Source organism: Arabidopsis lyrata (genome assembly GCF_000004255.2).
Source record: "Arabidopsis lyrata subsp. lyrata unplaced genomic scaffold ARALYscaffold_7, whole genome shotgun sequence".
In the NCBI taxonomy this organism is placed as follows: Eukaryota; Viridiplantae; Streptophyta; class Magnoliopsida; order Brassicales; family Brassicaceae; genus Arabidopsis; species Arabidopsis lyrata.
In genome coordinates, this window is record NW_003302549.1 from 7853843 (window position 1) to 7871967 (window position 18125).

At 35.4% G+C, this 18125-nt stretch overlaps 7 protein-coding genes and 1 non-coding gene across 8 annotated transcripts; 2 read left to right on the forward strand and 6 right to left on the reverse strand.

The window, feature by feature from the left end:
* Positions 1 to 202: 202 nt before the first annotated feature.
* On the reverse strand, positions 203 to 275 carry TRNAA-CGC. The gene has a single exon. It is a non-coding gene; the product is annotated as a tRNA-Ala (tRNA).
* Positions 276 to 438: 163 nt separating this feature from the next.
* On the reverse strand, positions 439 to 3346 carry LOC9305826. The gene is made up of 7 exons (XM_021018102.1): positions 3158 to 3346; positions 2766 to 2835; positions 2596 to 2663; positions 2424 to 2501; positions 2161 to 2309; positions 1098 to 1152; positions 439 to 754 (listed from the first exon to the last, which is right to left on the reverse strand). The coding sequence occupies exons 2-7, from the start codon at positions 2833 to 2835 to the stop codon at positions 587 to 589; spliced, it is 588 nt and encodes a 195-aa protein (XP_020873761.1). The 5' UTR covers positions 3158 to 3346; the 3' UTR covers positions 439 to 586.
* A 92-nt stretch (positions 3347 to 3438) lies between these two features.
* LOC9305828 lies at positions 3439 to 7498 on the reverse strand. The gene is given in 14 exon segments (XM_021018187.1): positions 3439 to 3728; positions 3828 to 3848; positions 3850 to 3914; positions 4000 to 4158; positions 4248 to 4435; positions 5064 to 5125; positions 5552 to 5607; positions 5705 to 5859; positions 5940 to 6057; positions 6161 to 6224; positions 6304 to 6386; positions 6473 to 6578; positions 6668 to 6871; positions 7216 to 7498. Coding segments are annotated over 13 exon segments (1329 nt in total). The 5' UTR covers positions 6796 to 6871; positions 7216 to 7498; the 3' UTR covers positions 3439 to 3604.
* A 1456-nt stretch (positions 7499 to 8954) lies between these two features.
* On the forward strand, positions 8955 to 9948 carry LOC9305829 (NAD(P)H-quinone oxidoreductase subunit S, chloroplastic). The gene has a single exon (XM_002867639.2). The coding sequence runs from the start codon at positions 9052 to 9054 to the stop codon at positions 9802 to 9804; it is 753 nt and encodes a 250-aa protein (XP_002867685.1). The 5' UTR covers positions 8955 to 9051; the 3' UTR covers positions 9805 to 9948.
* A 4-nt stretch (positions 9949 to 9952) lies between these two features.
* On the reverse strand, positions 9953 to 11107 carry LOC9303758. Its single transcript, XM_002869712.2, has 3 exons — positions 10948 to 11107; positions 10428 to 10570; positions 9953 to 10173 (listed from the first exon to the last, which is right to left on the reverse strand). Exons 1-3 carry the CDS (start codon positions 11015 to 11017, stop codon positions 10156 to 10158), a joined length of 231 nt encoding a protein of 76 aa, XP_002869758.1. The 5' UTR covers positions 11018 to 11107; the 3' UTR covers positions 9953 to 10155.
* A 446-nt stretch (positions 11108 to 11553) lies between these two features.
* LOC9305830 (heavy metal-associated isoprenylated plant protein 42) lies at positions 11554 to 13727 on the reverse strand. Its single transcript, XM_021018195.1, is given in 4 exon segments — positions 11554 to 12472; positions 12567 to 12645; positions 12728 to 12760; positions 12763 to 13727. Coding segments are annotated over 4 exon segments (699 nt in total). The 5' UTR covers positions 12814 to 13727; the 3' UTR covers positions 11554 to 11936.
* Positions 13728 to 14136: 409 nt separating this feature from the next.
* On the forward strand, positions 14137 to 15284 carry LOC9305831. The gene has a single exon (XM_002867640.2). It carries the CDS (start codon positions 14460 to 14462, stop codon positions 15054 to 15056), a length of 597 nt encoding a protein of 198 aa, XP_002867686.2. The 5' UTR covers positions 14137 to 14459; the 3' UTR covers positions 15057 to 15284.
* Positions 15285 to 15847: 563 nt separating this feature from the next.
* LOC9303759 lies at positions 15848 to 17095 on the reverse strand. The gene has a single exon (XM_021018164.1). The coding sequence runs from the start codon at positions 16490 to 16492 to the stop codon at positions 16142 to 16144; it is 351 nt and encodes a 116-aa protein (XP_020873823.1). The 5' UTR covers positions 16493 to 17095; the 3' UTR covers positions 15848 to 16141.
* Between the last annotated feature and the right edge of the window lie 1030 nt (positions 17096 to 18125).

The window sequence follows — 18125 nt, forward strand, 5'->3', positions numbered from 1 at the left end:
TTTTTGGAATAGGCCATATTTACTTAAGTCATAATTTATTGTTTCCTTAAGTAGTTACATCTTGGAAAAAATGAAAAAAGTGGAATTAGCAATGGCAATAATAGGAAACAAAGAAAAGTTCCCAATTCCTTTCGCCTGAATTAACTGATGGCCACATATGTACAAGGAAAGGAAGATGCAGAATTAACAGATAAAAAGAAAGTGGAGGTGCGGGGAATCGAACCCCGTGCCTCTCGCATGCGAAGCGAGCGCTCTACCATATGAACTACACCCCCAATTTGACAATTATCATGTTACAAATTTAATAGACCACAGAATTTAAGTGAAGCGTTACTTAGAGAAGTTCGACAGCAAAGTTAGATGATAGGCTTTCTTCTTGACGACACTTAGGGGCAGCAAACATGTAATTGACAGAAATGTAAATGCGACTAGCTATAATGAGAACCCAAGACTGAAAGCTTTTTGTTTCATTCTTCGAAGCATTTTCAAGATAATAAAGTCATAGGTTCACAAAAGAATTGCATTGCTTAGTGCTTTCTAAACCCAAAATCTAAATTGGAAAAATCCATAAAAGCTTTGTTGTTTCTCAGTGGAAAAATCTTCTGGCTCTAGCCCATGGTGGCAACCTTGGAACTTGTACTGTAACACCATAGTTGTTAATCGTCATTCTCTGCTCTTTCATGCTTGCAAAGCGAGAGTCCAATGTCTTCCTCTTCCATCCTCTATGTTCTACTTTCTCATCTACTTCTTGCCTCTGAGGATAAAGAAAGGTCAATTGTTATTAGCCCTCTGATCATTCAGTATAAAGCTCTTTGCTATATGATTCAATAATAATAATGCTCATTATTATTAACACACCATCCATTTACCAGAACAAGCCCTACACGTTCCATGGTCTGGAATTTACAAACACAAAAGGCAATAATCAATCTATAAAAATTTTAGATACTCCTTACCATCAATATGCAGACACAGCTATGGATGCAGAAGTAAGCTAAAATGCACATCTTATGGTCCCCCATAAACATATCAAAAACGAATAATAGTCCGAGGGAGAGACACTAATGCAATCTAACAGATAATCATGAGTAAGTTACCTTTGCGTTGACTCTAGGCTGTACAGATATATTTTGAACTGGTGGAGCAATACGCCTGCACAAGAAAAAAAAACAAAGAGGGAGTGCTGAGGAACCGAGAAGACATACAGAGACAACCTTTAAGAACATCAGAAACTTGAAGTACAGACGGTAACTGGCATCAACAGATGAAATGATCTATTATCGAGTTGTTTACAACAAAAGCTGAATCTCTTCATACGTAGAAGGATCAAAGCGAAATCCAACTATCCAAGTTACATAAGGATGGCAGATAGCCATTTTATTATAAGCATGCAACACATCACTTCCCAAACTCGCAGTAACTACAGAAAAAGTGCAGCTCTTGACAGATTTCCAGGCCAACCCACCAAAGATGGCCTTTGTCCCGACAAAGCAACTTATCAAAGACTAAGAGAAGAGATCTTGAGAGATGACCCAAGGTGTTACCAAATAACAATTAATGTATATTGATGAAGATCCTGAAGTCTGACTCTTTTCCCAGTAACAGGTATCTACCAAGACAGTGTCACAACCTCAGAGAGCTAAGCTATAATTTTCAGGATGCAAGAAGATGAAACATAACACCTAGGAGGCTGATATGAATGAAAATGAGTTTCATGAATCCACTGAGGTTATATCAAAGGCCAAGTACTGTATCAGACTGCTTGACTTGTTAATCTGACAATAAAAACACCAACTTCAAGCAAAAGCAAAGTTTGTGTTCAAACTAGCCACATTCTAACCACCCAAGTTCATATCAAAGGCCAACCCAGTCTTGAGAAAAACACCCTAGCCACTCATCAGCAAAGTTTATGCTCAACCTTAACGTTCTGAAATGTTTTCCACTAACTCACATCTCCAATCCAAAAATATGAACTGACTCCTTCAAGCACCATCATAAATTCAGCTACATAAATCTGTATAACTATGCAGTCATCAAACTGATTGACCATCTAGTGACCAGGAGCTTAGAATAGAAGCTTCTTGAATCAGAAACAATCGAAGATATTATAAGGACTTCAGATTAACAAACAGGTCAGAGGAGCTATCCAGCATTCTAGACCTTGACTGATAAGCACTAGTCATCCTTCCACCATTAAAAGCTCTACCGCGGGCATCAAGTGGAGCAGCAGTAGCAGCTTTACGAGCAATGTTTGTTGTTACAGGAAATTGATTTCCTTGGAACCTAGACCTTCTCTTACCAACAGAACCCTGAAAATTAAGAGAAAAGTTACAAAACAAATCCAAACAAAAGAAAAAAGGGATCCTAATGATAGACAAAGAAGCCAAGACAACAGATCCTAATGAGAACACTGCAAAGCTAACCTGTCTAACAGCAGAAATATGATGCCGCACATTAGAGGTATTATTTCTCGCAGCACCGTTAAAGTTTTGGTTTTTGTTCTGCACAGAAAAAGACTAAATTATATGCCAACAACCAGTTCAATGACATTAACGTCTCCCAAGACAAGAGGCATGTATAAAGAAGGGTTTTTACCTTTCCTCTCCTTGGTTTCTTGCCCTTATTCACATTGGTCTTTCTCTTTGCCAACTTGATAATATCATCTAAAAACAAGAAAATATAAATAAAATCATGAGCAACCACACAGCCGGATACATAGAAGCTAAGGGGAGGCATATCATAAACATAAAAAAAAAAAAAAAAACCTAAAGCCATGGCGACTTTCTTTTCGGTGAGGGCAATGGTCTCCGCTATAAGTGGTGTTTCAGTCTCCATCTGCACAAACAAAGCAAATTCTTTAACCGAAAAATAACACAAAATTTTATACGATATGTAAGAAATTGTACACTGTTCTTTGAAAAAATTGCACAACTCAGTAAGAAATAAGTCAAGAAAAATCAAGATATAGGAAGAATCGAATCCAAAGAAGATAAAAACCTTAATCTACACATGAAATGAAAACAACTCCGTACTAAATTACAATTAGCATATGTTCCCCGAATCCCTAAGAAGCAACAAACCCTAATTTCGACTATTCAATTGAGTAAGTCTACGAATCAAAACCTTAGATATCAGGACTCGTGAGGAAAAACCTTACCGATTATGAAGTAAGAACCTTGCAAGAGAAAGCGACGAGAGAGAGACGAAGAAGATGATCGGAGCGAGAGAGGTCCAAGCTAAAGAATCTTTCTGAACAAGACGATGACTGAGTCAACTCGTCACAGCATAAACCAGATTTTCTTATACGACTTTATATCTAATGGAGTCGGCGGATTCCAACGAGAAATAAAACAACCGGCTCGGATTTCAAGTCCACATTATGCGTAAACCGGTTACACACGTGGCCTAATATCATAGGGTCTATTTTAACAAATCCAGTAAATTTATTAAAAAAACAATTCTTTTCCCGGTAAATTAGTGAGTTAATTTGATTCCGCGAGCCTTTTTTACCCGGTGATCACGTTTTTATTGTTTCGGTAAGAAAAAACAGTAATTATTTATGTCTGATCTAACGGCTGAAAATAAGGGAGAAAGATGGATTAGTTCAGTTCTGGCCGTAGATCCACTTCTCAGCATTGCCAGTGAAAGAAACGAGTTCTTCAGGCTTAAACCACAAGCTGATCTCGTCTTTAGCTGTCTCTGGTCCATCGCTTCCATGTATAATGTTCCTGCATTTCCCAATAAACACAAACAAAACCTATAATCTATGAGAAAACAGACTAAAACATACTAGTATATATATACAATGGAGAAAAATAGAATGGTACCTCCCAACAACAACAGAGAGATTTCTGAGGATCTGTAGCTCCAATCAGTTTACGTCCGTATCTAATCACTCCTTCACCTTCCCATACCTAAAACCAAGTTTCAATGGACCATGAGAGCTAAACCAAGTCGGGTTTATGGTCTCAAAAGTTTGAGTGAGACTTGTTTCGTTACCATGGCAACAACAGGGACTGAAATAAGGAAGCCGTTGAAGAAAGGTCTCTCCTTTAGATCATGGTAATGCTTCTGCGCGAAACCCTTTGAAGGAACCATGACTTTGATACCAACAAGCTTGTATCCTTTGCGTTCGAACCGTAAAATGATTTCTGATATCTGGTGAGAGTTTAAAGATTTAAGAGTTTTGAGCATTTGAATAAGATGTAAGACATGAAATTAAAAAAGAATAATAACAAGTAACAAACCAGTCCTCGCTGCACCCCATCGGGTTTGATAGCGATGAAAGTGCGTTCCATCTGATTGAAACAGAGAAATCCAGTGAGAAAGAGAAAGCAGGGATAGCCTCAAGAGAAGGATATATCGATATGTGTTTGGTTTAGCGACTATTACCTCAGCAGCAAGTACACTGTTGCTGCACACATGGCTCGGCCTTCTGAAATCATAAATAATCAATGTATACGCAAAATGTTAATGAATTATGTTGTGACATTTGTTCATATGGGAATGAGAAAAAACAACAGATCTAAAACACCCTCTTTATATTAATGGGATAATCAATAAGAAATCTTATGTATGCAAATTAATCATGAGTCAAAAACCGGAATATGAGAGTCTAAATTTGTTTATCCAATAGTTTCATAGAAAATGTATTTGCTATAAGGAGATGTAAATATTAAGGATCTAATTGTAATTAGTATTAGTCTAAACCCTAGTCTAAGTACTATATATGTTGTAAATCATTTTCCCTAATGAATGAATTCACTCTCATCTTACATTTGCAACCCCTCACAAAATATCTCTAACAGAACAAGCCAAATAAGTGCCATATTCAGAAAACAAACAATTTCGTTTCTTGAGTTGATGGGAAGGATCAAGTAAAAGTTTGGATCAAATATTTTAGATTGAAAACGATTCAACAGATCACTGATTCGATTCGATCGAGAAGACGAAGAAAACCAAAGTTAGGATCAAAAAATATTTGACGTCTATCTACATACATCTTCCCATGAAGTTTATCACATTTTCAGGAAAAAAGAAAAGCAGAGAAAAAATTTACGTACCGGAGAAGAAACGAGCATTCTTGGCTGAAGAAAGAAGAGACCGCGCTGCTCTGGAAGCAGATCTGCAGATTTGAGAGCTCATTTTCTCTTATAAGATGCGTGAGGACTGAGAAGAGTGATGTGCAAAAACAGGGACGTCAGAAATGTGAACCTGTTGGAGGATTTTATACCAGCATGTTTTGATCGGGTCGGTGTCGTTTCGGGTCGGATCAGAGAAGGACTTAAAAGGCTCAGGATTTATTGCCTTTCTAATCACTTTCTTTTTCCAATATTGCCTATTCAAGTAACGAATATATTCCAATGTCTTTAGCAGCTAAAAGAAGTAAATCAAAAAAATTGTAATCACCAGTTCAGTAAAAGAACCTTTCATTGACGTGAATTCTACTACATCTAAAAGAAGCATATTATATACACAGAAAATGAAAACTATACAGAGCAATGACCAATCTTCAATTTATTGTGGAGCTTCGCTTGATCCGTTTGATAACCTTTCTTCTGGTTCAGACTTGCAATCAAGGCGCAATACCGACAACCAAGAATCAACCTAAAATCATAAGAAACCGCGAAATCATCGCGTTCAAATGCTGTGGGATGTCTCAACAACAAATGTGTGTGCTACAATGTATATGTATTTGGTTCACCTGTGTTTTAGAGGTGCTTGAGCACTCAAATCTTAGACCTTGACGGGTTAAGATGTAAAAGCAATAATGGGTTTCATCGAATTCTCTTGTGTAGCTAGGTAACGAACCAACTTCTACAATATCCGCCAGCAATGTCGAATCTTGAGGGCTCAAATCTGCAACAGAGAGTTTCAAGAGATATTACAAGAAGAATAGAAATTTAAAACAGGATTGTAAAAGTTGGAACTTAACTCACCTGTTGACAATAAATAGAAGAAAAGACAAGGGCCTTGAAGGACGACAAACCGAGGAAGCCAGTCGTCTACTTCTGTATCATCTATTGGTGGTGGTTCCCCCGGAAGAGCTGCCCAACGCTGAAGTTAAAGAAAAATAAAAAGGCCAATTTGTAATATAAGATAGACTAACTTTGAGCCTTGTGGATCAATAATGATAAGTTAATTCAGAGTAAGACCCTACACTTCGGATAAACAAATAACCAGATAAACGGGCAGAGCGCAAGACTTCGTCTACATGTTCCAACCTATGTAACAGTACAGAAAGAAGAAATTGAGATCGCCGCTTTTGTTCTGAGAATGGAACAATTCGAGCATATGACTTACTGAGCTTTGAGGTAAGCTTCTCTTTCTTCCAAATCAGAAAGTTCTGATCTAAGTGATTCTAACTCCGCTGCTGATAGCTCTACCTGCCAATGAGAGAGTAATCAGGAAAGAACCCTCAAACTTCGATGAGGGGAATCAAAAACAAATAAGAAAGGAATTAGAATGGAACCTTCTCTTGACCATCTGAAACCCAAGGAAGACGGCGAAGAGTGAACAAATTCAACATAGTTGCTGCTCTTTTCAAGTTTCTACGAGTCCGTGACTGGCTCCGAGACCTATTCTAAATAAAAGCACCCAAAGATACAATCAATGTCAGCTAAAGGATTCCCTATCTAGCATAATTATTCGCAAACAAGTTTGTTACCTCAGAGAAATATCGTCCTTTGTCTGCGAAAATGATGGAGTATCGTCCTGAGAAGATTCTGCTGTGGAACTAGGAGCACTAAAGTGATCAGGTAATATGTTTAGCTTCTTAGGAGTACCATCATCCATGAATTGAAACTTAAGACTTTTGAAACGACTCCAGAAACTTTTCCACCAGAAAATGAATCAAGCGTAGCCAGAGAACCTTCATTCAAATGAAACTACTGGTTACTATCTCAGCTTGCGCCCCAAAAGAAGTCGAATAATTCCACAGTGTTGGTCCACATAGATAAAAACTTTTTGTCCACATTACTTAATTTAAGAAATGTTATCTGAGCATGATCTAATCTAGATTATGATATGAATTATGAAACAAACTCCTATATGAATGTTAGCATCCCATGAGCAATTAATCTTGCTAAATGACCTGTCTCAGTCTCTATCTTATGCTTTTTCGTATCATAGATCTAATCCACGAGTATCATCACTTAGAGAGATATACTATATACTAATTAAAACTCCTTATTCTTCACTGAGGATCAAACATACCCTTTTTTATATCTTTCAACGCCGAATTTTACAACCCCACTTCACCGGAAATTTTGATGAGAAATCAGCTCGCTGCAAAAGGAAAACAAAGTTCAGTTTCTTATAAAAGAAGAAGAGGACGACAACGAACTCTTCTTTCCTCCCATTCTGGATTTTATTAGCTCAAATAGAAAAGGAACAACAGAAACGAATTTTCTGGAAATCCAACAAAAAAAATGGAAACCCTAACAAAATACAAAAACATTGAGCAGAAATAGAAGCTCGGAAGTCGGAATCGAATGAAGAGAACCTCCGATAATTTGGAAAAATGACAAAACAGAAGATCGAGAACTGATCGAATGTGATCTCTGTATTTAAGGGAAAGTGTTTTGACGCAATTGTTTTTTTTTTTTTTTTTGGTTGGGTGCTTACTGCTTCAGCAAGAAGAAGTTTGGTTTGGGAATTTTACTCATAAAGAAACTTTAAATTTGGTTAGATAAAGACGCTTTTACCCCCAGGTTGCGTTAGCCAGCTCTACACACGTGGGATGGGAGATTCTACAATGTTAACTTGTAGTCTCTCCGTTTCATAAAAAGTATCGTTTTAAGGTTTTATTTTTGTTTCATAAAAAGTGTCGTTTTAGGTTTTCAATGCAAAATTTAATGATTTTTTATGTTTTATGACTATTAGTATTCTGCAAATTGTTTTACTATTGGGCAGATTATGTTTAGGTATATAGTTAATAATATTTTTGTTTAGAAAAAACAAAAAATTTAATGTTTTCTTAATTTGTGTGCAAAACTCTAAAATGACACTCTTTGTGAAACAGAGAGAGTAATTGTTAACGAAATCGTATGACATAAAGTGATAAACTTGGTTTGTTATTAGGTCAAATAATTTGTAAACTTTTGACCAAACTTATCTAGAATATATTGAATTTATCAAATTAATACAAAATGTTTTCATCCATGCTTAATAGTACTACATTTATTTATAGAAATTGCCATCTAAGGATTTGGTGATGCCGATGAGTGTAAAGGACAGCCTAAGACAAAAGTGTATGTGTAATGATGATTTTGGGAGTATGGGATTCCAATTATTAATGTCGTTGACCAATATGCTTTATCTTATTCTTGCTGCTTTTTCTTACTAACGAAACCACATTATTAGCATTATGTTTAAATTTTAATCATAAAAGAAATCACATTTGTAATATATTTAGGTGGGTGTATTCAATAAAGGATTTGAGATGATTTGTATTAAAAAGATAAATCCTATGTTATTCAAACATGAATTTTAAAAATCTTTTAAAAATCAAGTGTTATTGGATTAGTGATTTTAAAATCTACAATCAAATCAACTGTTATTGGAAACATTTTAAGTTGTGGATTTGAAATGACTTGAGTGATTTTTGGTGGAATTTCAGAGAACATCTTAGTTAAAAATTCAAATATCTAAATCCCATGGTTTTAGGTGGGATTTGGGAAAGTTTTGATATCAAATTCCCTAATTTACCAAAATTAACCAAAATCATCTCAAAACTCATTAAAACTCAAATCACTCCAAATTCTTTCTTCAATACACCCCCCTTAATCTAGGCTATGAAGAATATTCAAACTTGGTCCAGTTTAAACTTATGACAAAGCCCAGATGTTCCTACTCTTCCTCCTAAATCATTATTCGAAACAAACCATCCGGTTATACATAAACCGGTTCAGGTCCACTGGAAATAGATAGATAAAACTCATCTAACTGAAATCATGATATGTGGTCATTATAACAAGCGAATCACACGTTTCTTCATATCTCCTCCCCTTAGTCACACCTCTAAACTATTCTGCAGACAGAGAAAAAGTTATGGCAACTTCTTCGATCACTATCCCGACCATGAGAACTCCGATTCATCGATCGAAATTTCTAGGCCAAACCCATCAATTCTCAACTGCAAACCAGTCGATTTTCCCGCCTCCGAAACAGCAATCAAAAGTTTATCAAGTAAAGGCCATGGGTAAATTCAATCTATGGGAAGTGATGGGAGGGAGAGGATTATGCAACGGAGAGAAAGGTATTGAGAAGGAGCTCAAGAGGAACATTGAAGACGGGCAAGAGACATCAAAGGCTGAGAACAACGAGACAGAGAAAGAGAGCGATGACAGTAACTTGTCGTTTAAAGTACCTGAAGATGGTTTTGACAAAGAGATGATGGGTCTCACAGGAGGATTTCCCGGTGGCGAAAAGGGATTGCAAACGTTCATTGAAAAGAACCCACCACCTCCTCCGACGCCACCACCTGCAAAACGAGGAACCGATGCATCCGCGGTTGTTACAGATAAGAAGCCGAAAGCGCCCGAGCTACCCCTTCTCATGCCGGGAATGATCGCTATAGTCAAGAACCAGAACAGCCCGTATCACATGTATTGTGGGATTGTGCAGAGGATCACTGATGGAAAAGCTGGTGTCTTGTTCGAAGGAGGAAACTGGGACCGTCTCATTACTTTCAGGCTTGAAGAGCTCGAGCGAAGAGAGAAAGGTCCACCGGGTAAGAATCCAAAGTCTTGTATTCTTGAGCCTCTTATCGAACAGATGCAAAAGGAGGAGGCAGCACCATAAGCGATCTTCTCTTCTCTGTGTGTAAGTTCCTGTGAATGTATATGTAACGTACCTTTGCGTTTAGGCTACGAGATTTCTGACTGGTTCTAAAAGAGCTTCATCATGTGATATAAAAATAAAAGAACGATGAATTTCAACCATAAAGCACTTAATAGAGATTCAAATGCACTCAATCAATGATGAATCAGTATAGAAGTTAAAAACTTTTAAGACTGCAACGGAGTTGTTTTATTGTATCATTGGTTGTCGTAAACATCAACCATATCAGTTTCTTGACTATTGGGTATATTCTGTAAATGGTAAAGATAAGAAAAGGTCCACCATTTCTTGTCAACAGATCATGTTGAATGATCAGAGGCAGCCTCCCAACTGTGAAAATTTGCAGAACAAGTTAGAAACAGAACAATATTATCACATCATGAAAAAAGAAACACAGATTTCGTTCTTTTGGTCGATAAAATTAGTAGTTGGTCACACGATTATAAAGTTAAGATAATTGCAACTACATGTTTGTCTTCGCAGCTAAACTCAGAATAAGTATATTTGAAATGTTAAAATGAAACTTAAACCGTGAAAAGGCAATTCTTTATCTAAGTGTTATTCATGTCTATGAAGTTACATACCAAAATGGCTTCCATTTCTTCGTTAGAAACTGGCGTACGCTTTGGCTGCGATGACGCCTTCCCGCCTATAGTCTTTTGGATGTTCAAATTGGAGAAGAACAATGTATCAGCTTCATTTGCCACCTGAGTCTTTCCCTCTGAGACTGCAAAGTTAAAAAAAAAAAAAAAAAAAAAAACTCTTATGCCAGCAAGTAAATCGCAAAATTGATGAAGATTCCTACAATGATTCGAGATTTGATTTCAAATTGATAACAGACACGACTCGTAACAATGGCTAAACAAATCTGTATATCTTTGAATCTAACTATGTAAATGCAAATCAATGATTCATTTGTGTATTTTCTCAGAGCAAGATAGATCGGCAAACAAAAACCACAGCCAAATGGATACAATCTCATGTCTAATTCGTGACAATGAAACCGTACTCAAAAATTTCGAATCGAGCACCGAGCAAAACTATGGAACTTGACACCAAAAACAATATAGATTCTGCATACAAGTGTTTCACGATAATCAAAACCTGAAGGATTGACATGACGCTGTGGAAATTTGATGCGAGGAATCCTCTTCAAACCGTGAACAACGTTCATCTTCTCTTTCGCTCTTTCGTTCTCGTCCGTGTACCAAAAAGGAGAATGTTGACGACGGCGACTGGAAATTTTCTCTGCTTTTTCCCGAACCTTCGGGTTTATTAGTTTCATGATTGGGCCATTTTCGGTGGTTAGGCCCATCTAGGCGCATATGACCCGTTTCTGTTGGGACAACAAAATTTCCTCCCAAACCATAAATAAATCAAAATTGGAAATTTCTTTTTGTTTTTGACTCAGTCCTGTTTTTTGTTTGAGTGCCATTAATTATGTAAAATGTAAATCTCGGATTGAGACAGAATGTTTGATGGAAAAGTGTAGAGACTAAGACCATATTTATCGGGCAACCTTGTTGGGCTGTTCTTAGATTTTAAAAATAATAAAATTGAGGAACATATACTCAAGAGCATGGGTAGATGTTCTCCCTGAAGAACTGTTGTAGCATCAGTTGAAGTACTGTTCTTAGATATTATAAGCTTTAATATTATTTTAATAACTAAGAACTATCTTCTTGTTTTACCGTTGCATATGCCCTAAGGACTTAGTCAAGCGCATAAATCTTTTTGGGTGGTTTGGTCGTAAATAATCCACCAAGATTTGATAAAAGCTTTCAACGCGTTATCTCTAACCACTTCTTTGTTTCTCTCTATTGTCTACACTCTACACTAAATAATCCACCCTAATATATACGGTTCTATAAATAAAAAGCTAATAAATTTGATATAATATACTATTTTCTCAACAAGATATGTTTATTTTTGGTGTCATATATGTTTTCTAGTCTGCTTTCTTTTGGAAATCATTCATTTGCATTTCTTCATATCCCTTACATGTTGAAAAGAATTCATCATCTTATTACTCAGCATTGAGTCATAGCTAAAGAGAAGAACAAGCAATAAATGTATCGTCTGAAAGAACTTTGTCAGTGGTGCGGGTAATGCAGCCTAGAGTTGGGAACTGGAAAATATGGTGGGGATTGTGGTGGAGCTGACTGGAACATACCAGCACCAGTGTATGGTGGTGGTTGTCTTGCCCCAAAATAATTAGGAGGAGGGTATGGTATGGGTGTTTTAAAGCCAGGCACTGCTTGTGGAGGAGGGTACACCATTGGAGGTGACATTGCAGCGTTAATGAAGGGCGTGGCATTCCCGTTTTCTGTCCCTATTCCTCGATAGTTCCAGTTTGGCATCGCCATAGGCTCAACCTTTGTGTTCTTGCTTCTTTTCCCAAAACACATTAGAAGACAACATTTTGTTGGCTTCTCCTCCTTCTTCTCCATTGTCTTGTTTTGGTTTTGTTCTGGGGTTCTAGGAACAAAGGAAGAGTTGTCTCCAAGAAAAGAGACAAGTTCTGCCTTTTTACCCCATTTGGTAAGCTTATGAAGCAATGTTGTTGGGTTAACATCACCTGAGACTGTTAAGAGCCCTTGTTCTGCGTTATACTCAACTGCATCCACCCCTGTTTCCATTTGAAAACAATATTAGCTAAACGAAATAAACATATTCAACAAATGATATAGCTTAAACAACATTCACTGTGGACTTATTATTACCAGAGACATTTAGCAACTTTCTCTTTGCTTTGGTCTGGCAACCTTTGCAACACTTGATTCCAACTCTCAGAACGCAAGTCTACACCACACATAAAAACTCGTTAGCAAACTCTTAAAGGAGATGCAAAAACCTCGGGAGAGTGAAGGGAGAAAGAAAATACTCGAACTGGTGGAGATAGGTTTGACATTGCATAAAAGCACCTCAACTTGAAACTCTAATGTAAAAGAAGACAATGGGTATATACATATATATATATGAGAACGATTATTTACTTTCCAAAATGAGTCCATAGACGTTTTGATATATTGCTGGAATTGGTGTATATTAGCCTGGATTTATATGGTTTCCATATTTTTTTGATATTGTACCCGACTAAAACAAAACCAAAATCTAAATGTGAGTTATTTGTTATTTTATTATCATAAATGACGATTTTTTTAAAAAAACAAGTATGGATACATTTCCACAAATTTGGTATCTTCATAATCAAATGTAACGTCATTTGTTGAATATCCACGAACGAAATCCTCTCTCCCCCTATTAGAAACCGTTGCTTTCTACATATTGAGAAAACAATAATAGAGGATTTGGAATTTCTAGTAAGGGAAAATACATACTTGTTTTGGGTGTGTATGAGTGTCTTAATCCAATTTATCTTCCGATTTCGTGTAATGACCAAGATCGTGTTTGTTTATGCAGATTTGTATACTAAAAATGAAACTATAGTGTGGTGAGGGCTTTCCGATCCTTCTCATGTCAAGAAGTTTGAAGTTTCTACAAAAAGTACAAGATAGTACGTTCAATTTTCCTCGTTTAAAACTCGACTTGACCTAATTGAACATTGTCAAACACTTGTTTTCGTATTTTTTTTTTTTTTTTTATCTTGGCATTGTGGATATTATTCAATTATTTAGTTAGACTAGTTCAAAATGGAGTAATTGACCATGTCATATGCCGCCAGTGGCACGGCACCAATTTTTTCAGTGGAAAGTTGTTTTTTTTTTTTTAATATATGAGAGAAAACTTTAAGGTCATGGTAAAGCTTATTGACTGATTAATGATGCATGATATCATCACTTTTCCTTGGTTTACCTAATTTGATATTTTGTCAACATTTTGATATTTTGATAAATAATGTGTTTTTTTTTTGTCATTATTTACAAAATGTATAATGTAATAAAAATCTATTTGATAAAAGGATGTATAATTTTAATCATATTGTTTTACAAAATGTCTAATATAATTAAATGATATGTTAAAAATTGAATATAAACTTTCTATTAAAATATTAATTTTATGTGGATGAGATACTCATAAAATATCTCACTAATAGAGGTAACATTGTAGTATGAGTTTCCCAAAAAAATAATAATAATAGTATTATATAGTTGAGATACCATGTGAGTATCTCACCAATAAAAATGCTCTTATATGATCGCTAGCAAAAACTGATCATCTCTAATCTTTACCTTAAAATCTCTTACGTACAAGTTAACCAGTTATCTTCAATTATATAGAACCTTCCCGTAAATCAACATCGACTGTGATTCTGTGAACTATAATGAACTTGTCAATTGTTTTTTTTTTTTTTTTTTTTTCCCGAACTTGTCAATTGTTTTGTATTTGATTATGAATGATACAAATACATAAAAGATGGTTCTTAAACTTTTTGCATAGTAAAGGAAAGCAAACTTGAATAATTAAATTCTAGTATCCCAGGGCAAAGTGACGTCATCTTCTTACCCCAAAGAACACTCCACTACGTGTCCGAATAATGGCAAAGTTGGTCGCCTATATAATACTCTGCCCCACGAAAAATTAATATATAGAGATAAACTTTCAAGATAACACAAAACCTCTCTCTCCCTAATTTGTTAAAGAAGAAGAAGAAGATGATGATGGATTCTCTAGCTAAATGCTTCAACAGGCTTCAAGAAAGGTACGACAACGTTCTAGAAGCAAAACCTATCTACAGAGACGACTTAGACATAACGTTGCCTCTGAACGAATCAGAGGTTTCAGTAGAATCGACCAAAAGGTCTCGGTGCTTGCAGAGAGCCAAGAGGATTGACAAATCGCTGAGGTTCGAAGCGGAAGAGGAAGACGATGAACAGAAGCAAAAGCCTCTGGCTAAGCCACGTAAGGTTGTGAGGTTTCAGTTAGAGAATAATAAGATCTTCGAGCCAAAGAAGAGGGTGAGTTTTAATGATGATCACGAACTCAAACCAAAGGAGAAGCCTCTGGAAGAGAAAGAGAGTTTGAATATAGTTGAAAAGAAGGAAGAGGTTGTGAGGGTTAAGATCAAGATGACAAAGCAAGAAGCTCAAAGGCTGTTATCGAAAAGCAAAAACGACAGCGTTTTTGATTTGGAGCATTTTGTGGACCAGATCGCACATGTCCCTGTTCATCAGCTTCAAGTCGCTATGGTGATGGTTGGTTGTAATAATGAGCGGCAAGGAAATGGCTGCTGGTTATCCCAGCTGGAATAAGTTAATTTTGAGTTTATCTATCGAACTTTTTTGTAGTTTTAGGGTAGTATCTATATAAATATATATGTGTGTGTATATATTTTGTAACAGATTAATTGAAGTAACATGAATTTGGGGAAAATTTGTTGTTTTTGATCTCATAAATAATAATGTATCAAATTTTCTACGTTAGTATATTCCAAGGTAAAAAATTTGAGAAAGGGAAAGTAAGAAACAAAGCAAAGAACGCTGAACAAACGATGGATATATATCCCAAAGCATGGATTGGTGGGGAAAGTTGACTGAACAAATTCGTAAGGCGGCCAATGATCACTGATTCACAAGAATGGTTAAGTCTCTGTTAATTATAATGTTTTTTTATACTCAAAAATCAAAATACAATTTAGGGAGATGGTTTTTTTTTTAGAAAACAAAATTGTATAGTTATCAACTTTCTATGTATTGGTCTTTAAGACTGAGTTTTTGACAAGTTTTGCTATTATCGTATCGATATAGTACTAGTATTTTCCTTAAAGAACATGTAAATAATGATTAAAATTAATTTGATCATCTACTCTCTTTTTCAGTTTTTCTATATGTCCAACGAGAAACGACAGATCAGCTGGGTCATTAATTACAGGTAGATAGTAGAATTTTGATGTCTTTTGTCGTAAGACGTAACAATATATTATTTTTATAACAGTTATGCGTTGTTAGTTGTGGGTAGGTTTCAACGAAAAGCAAGCACAATGGTAAAAAATGAAAATCGATTGTGATATATGAAGACTTAACTTTAAAAGCAACAAAACAAATTTATACTAAACTACTAGTTTATTTATGTCGACAAATAGAACCTTACATGAAAGACGAAAATAAAAATACATAATTTCGTTTTTTCTTTGGATTTTCTCTGGGGTAAATAAGCCTTTGCTGATTTCAAACACTCTGAGACAACACAATTCTCAGGTGAAAAAATATCCCTCGGTAAAAAAAGGGAAAAAAAATCAGCAAAAGAGCAAACTCCCCCACAAAAAATCCCATTTTAATAAGAAAAATAAAAACCTTATCTTAAATGAAAAAAAAAAAAAAAGGATTAAAGAAAGTGATTACGAAAGTGTTTCTTCAGGCCATTCAGTGATTCTTTCCAACGAGGGCCTCCACTTACGACATCTCCGACGAGACTCCTCCTCTTCCTCAGCCGCCTTTGCAGCCGCTTCTCCGGCAGATCTCTCCGCCTCTAACTCCCTGAGAAAGTCGCCAAAAGAAGCCAAAGTTGTTTCTCCTTTGCCGTCAACGTTGCCGTTGGCATTTAGCTGAAAAAGAATGAGTTTCTCTAACTCATCTCTTCTCAAAACAATCTTTACTTTACGATCTTTTCTCTTGTAATCTTTCTTCATTACCTCGTCTTCTTGAACCATTTTTGCAACGTTGTTTCCTCCCATCAAACAGTTTCCCATTTTTTATAAAATTTTAAAAGCAGATTTAATAAAAACAAAAAAAAAAGTTTCTTTTTTTGGAAATACCCACAAAAATAGTTAGAAGAAGAAAAAAGAAAACTTGGGAATAATGCCCAAGAAAAAAAATCTTTCTTCTTCTCTTTTTCTTTCTTTGTGGGTCAAAGTTGATGGAAGCTTGAAGAGTTGTATGAATCAATGTGTGATGTTGAGTTTATATATAATGTTGAGTATTTCTGTTTAATGATAGATGGATAACTAGCTCATAGTAAGGATGCTGATCTGTTGGATTTATATTTTTAAATTGTAAATCAGCGTTATTTTTATTGATTATAAATTAGACCAACCAAAAGTTTGTTATTTGGTTATGAAGATGCTAATTTCAATTGTTCATAAATCGAATTGATTCTTACATTTTTAATAGATAATGAAGTGAACCATATATATAAGAATGAAATGAAATTAAACTCTATGCAATTTCAAGAAAAGAAAAAGTGCAAACTTACTCCACTGCAAAACTTTGTTAAGAAACTGAATTTTTAACCGTAAAATCTAAACACATCCACAGCAATATGCTAATTAATTATATAGTCATAGTCTCATAGATGTCATGAATTAATGGTGATAGCGAGAGAACACAATATTAACAACATTAACGGCGATAGCTCAACTAATTAAGCTGACATTGATGCAAATTTGCAACATTTTTTACTGGTGACTATGAAATTGTTTAAGATTCTGTTTCAATTGATATGTAAGTTGTTATAATATATGTGATAGAAATTTACGTCGAAACTTTATCTTTGTCGTGTGTAACTTTAAAATAGTTTGGATGCATGGAATTGTTTTAAATGAAAAACAAATTGTCATCAGTTAATTAATCGGAATACATACATACTAGCCAAATCAAAACATAGAAGTTCAATCAAAATCCAATGTGATTACTACGTATGGATTGTTCACGCATGCTTTTTTTACTTTCTATCAAACCATGATTTCTATTAGCTTAAATCAAAAGCAAACAAAGTTCTGGAGCTACAAGAGCTCTGTTAGCAATACAATCCACCAAAACACTAGCTAAACGAGAAATGTAAACGGAAGATATATAAATCGCGAATTATTTAGAATAGCTAATGTCTTGTAAAACATCATGTAGAACATTGTGTGACTTCTCCATGGATATTCATATTATTGTTAAGTTTATACCATTTTCGTGTGTGACATACGGTTATAGAGTTGGATCTGACTTGAAAATCTCTAACATGCACGCATCCAAATTTCAATTTCGATCAACATACCGAAACGTACTGCATATTGAATAAGCATTTAGCTAATTACATACTGGGCATTGTACTTTTAATCCTCCAAACTGGTACTAATTTTTTTTTCGTTTTTTGTTTAATTTAAATTATTAGAATAGAAGAAGACATAATTAAGAACACAAGTTCATGTTCTCTCCGGTTAGTTGGTGTCTTTAAACCAAACCAAAACCGTGTTAAAACCTGGCAACTCACATTTATACCAACCACCCAACCTGTCTTGTTTATTTTTTTTTATAATCGTCGTTAGATTTAATGATCACAAACCAATATAAAACCCATCTACTCATTAAATAAGTGTTACATGATAATAGCTT

Bases quoted from the DNA above. Each gene is read 5' to 3' on its own strand.
- LOC9305829 (XM_002867639.2), top strand. From the start codon at position 9,052: ATGGCAACTTCTTCGATCACTATCCCGACCATGAGAACTCCGATTCAT.
- LOC9305826 (XM_021018102.1), bottom strand. From the start codon at position 2,835: ATGGAGACTGAAACACCACTTATAGCGGAGACCATTGCCCTCACCGAA. The intron at 2,310-2,423 runs GTTAGCTTTGCA...CTTAATTTTCAG, and splicing joins ATATTTCTGCTGTTAGACAG to GGTTCTGTTGGTAAGAGAAG. The intron at 755-1,097 runs GTAACTTACTCA...CTTTATCCTCAG, and splicing joins AGCCTAGAGTCAACGCAAAG to AGGCAAGAAGTAGATGAGAA.
- LOC9303758 (XM_002869712.2), bottom strand. From the start codon at position 11,017: ATGAACGTTGTTCACGGTTTGAAGAGGATTCCTCGCATCAAATTTCCA. The intron at 10,571-10,947 runs GTTTTGATTATC...TTAACTTTGCAG, and splicing joins GCGTCATGTCAATCCTTCAG to TCTCAGAGGGAAAGACTCAG.
- LOC9303759 (XM_021018164.1), bottom strand. From the start codon at position 16,492: ATGGGAAACTGTTTGATGGGAGGAAACAACGTTGCAAAAATGGTTCAA.
- LOC9305831 (XM_002867640.2), top strand. From the start codon at position 14,460: ATGATGATGGATTCTCTAGCTAAATGCTTCAACAGGCTTCAAGAAAGG.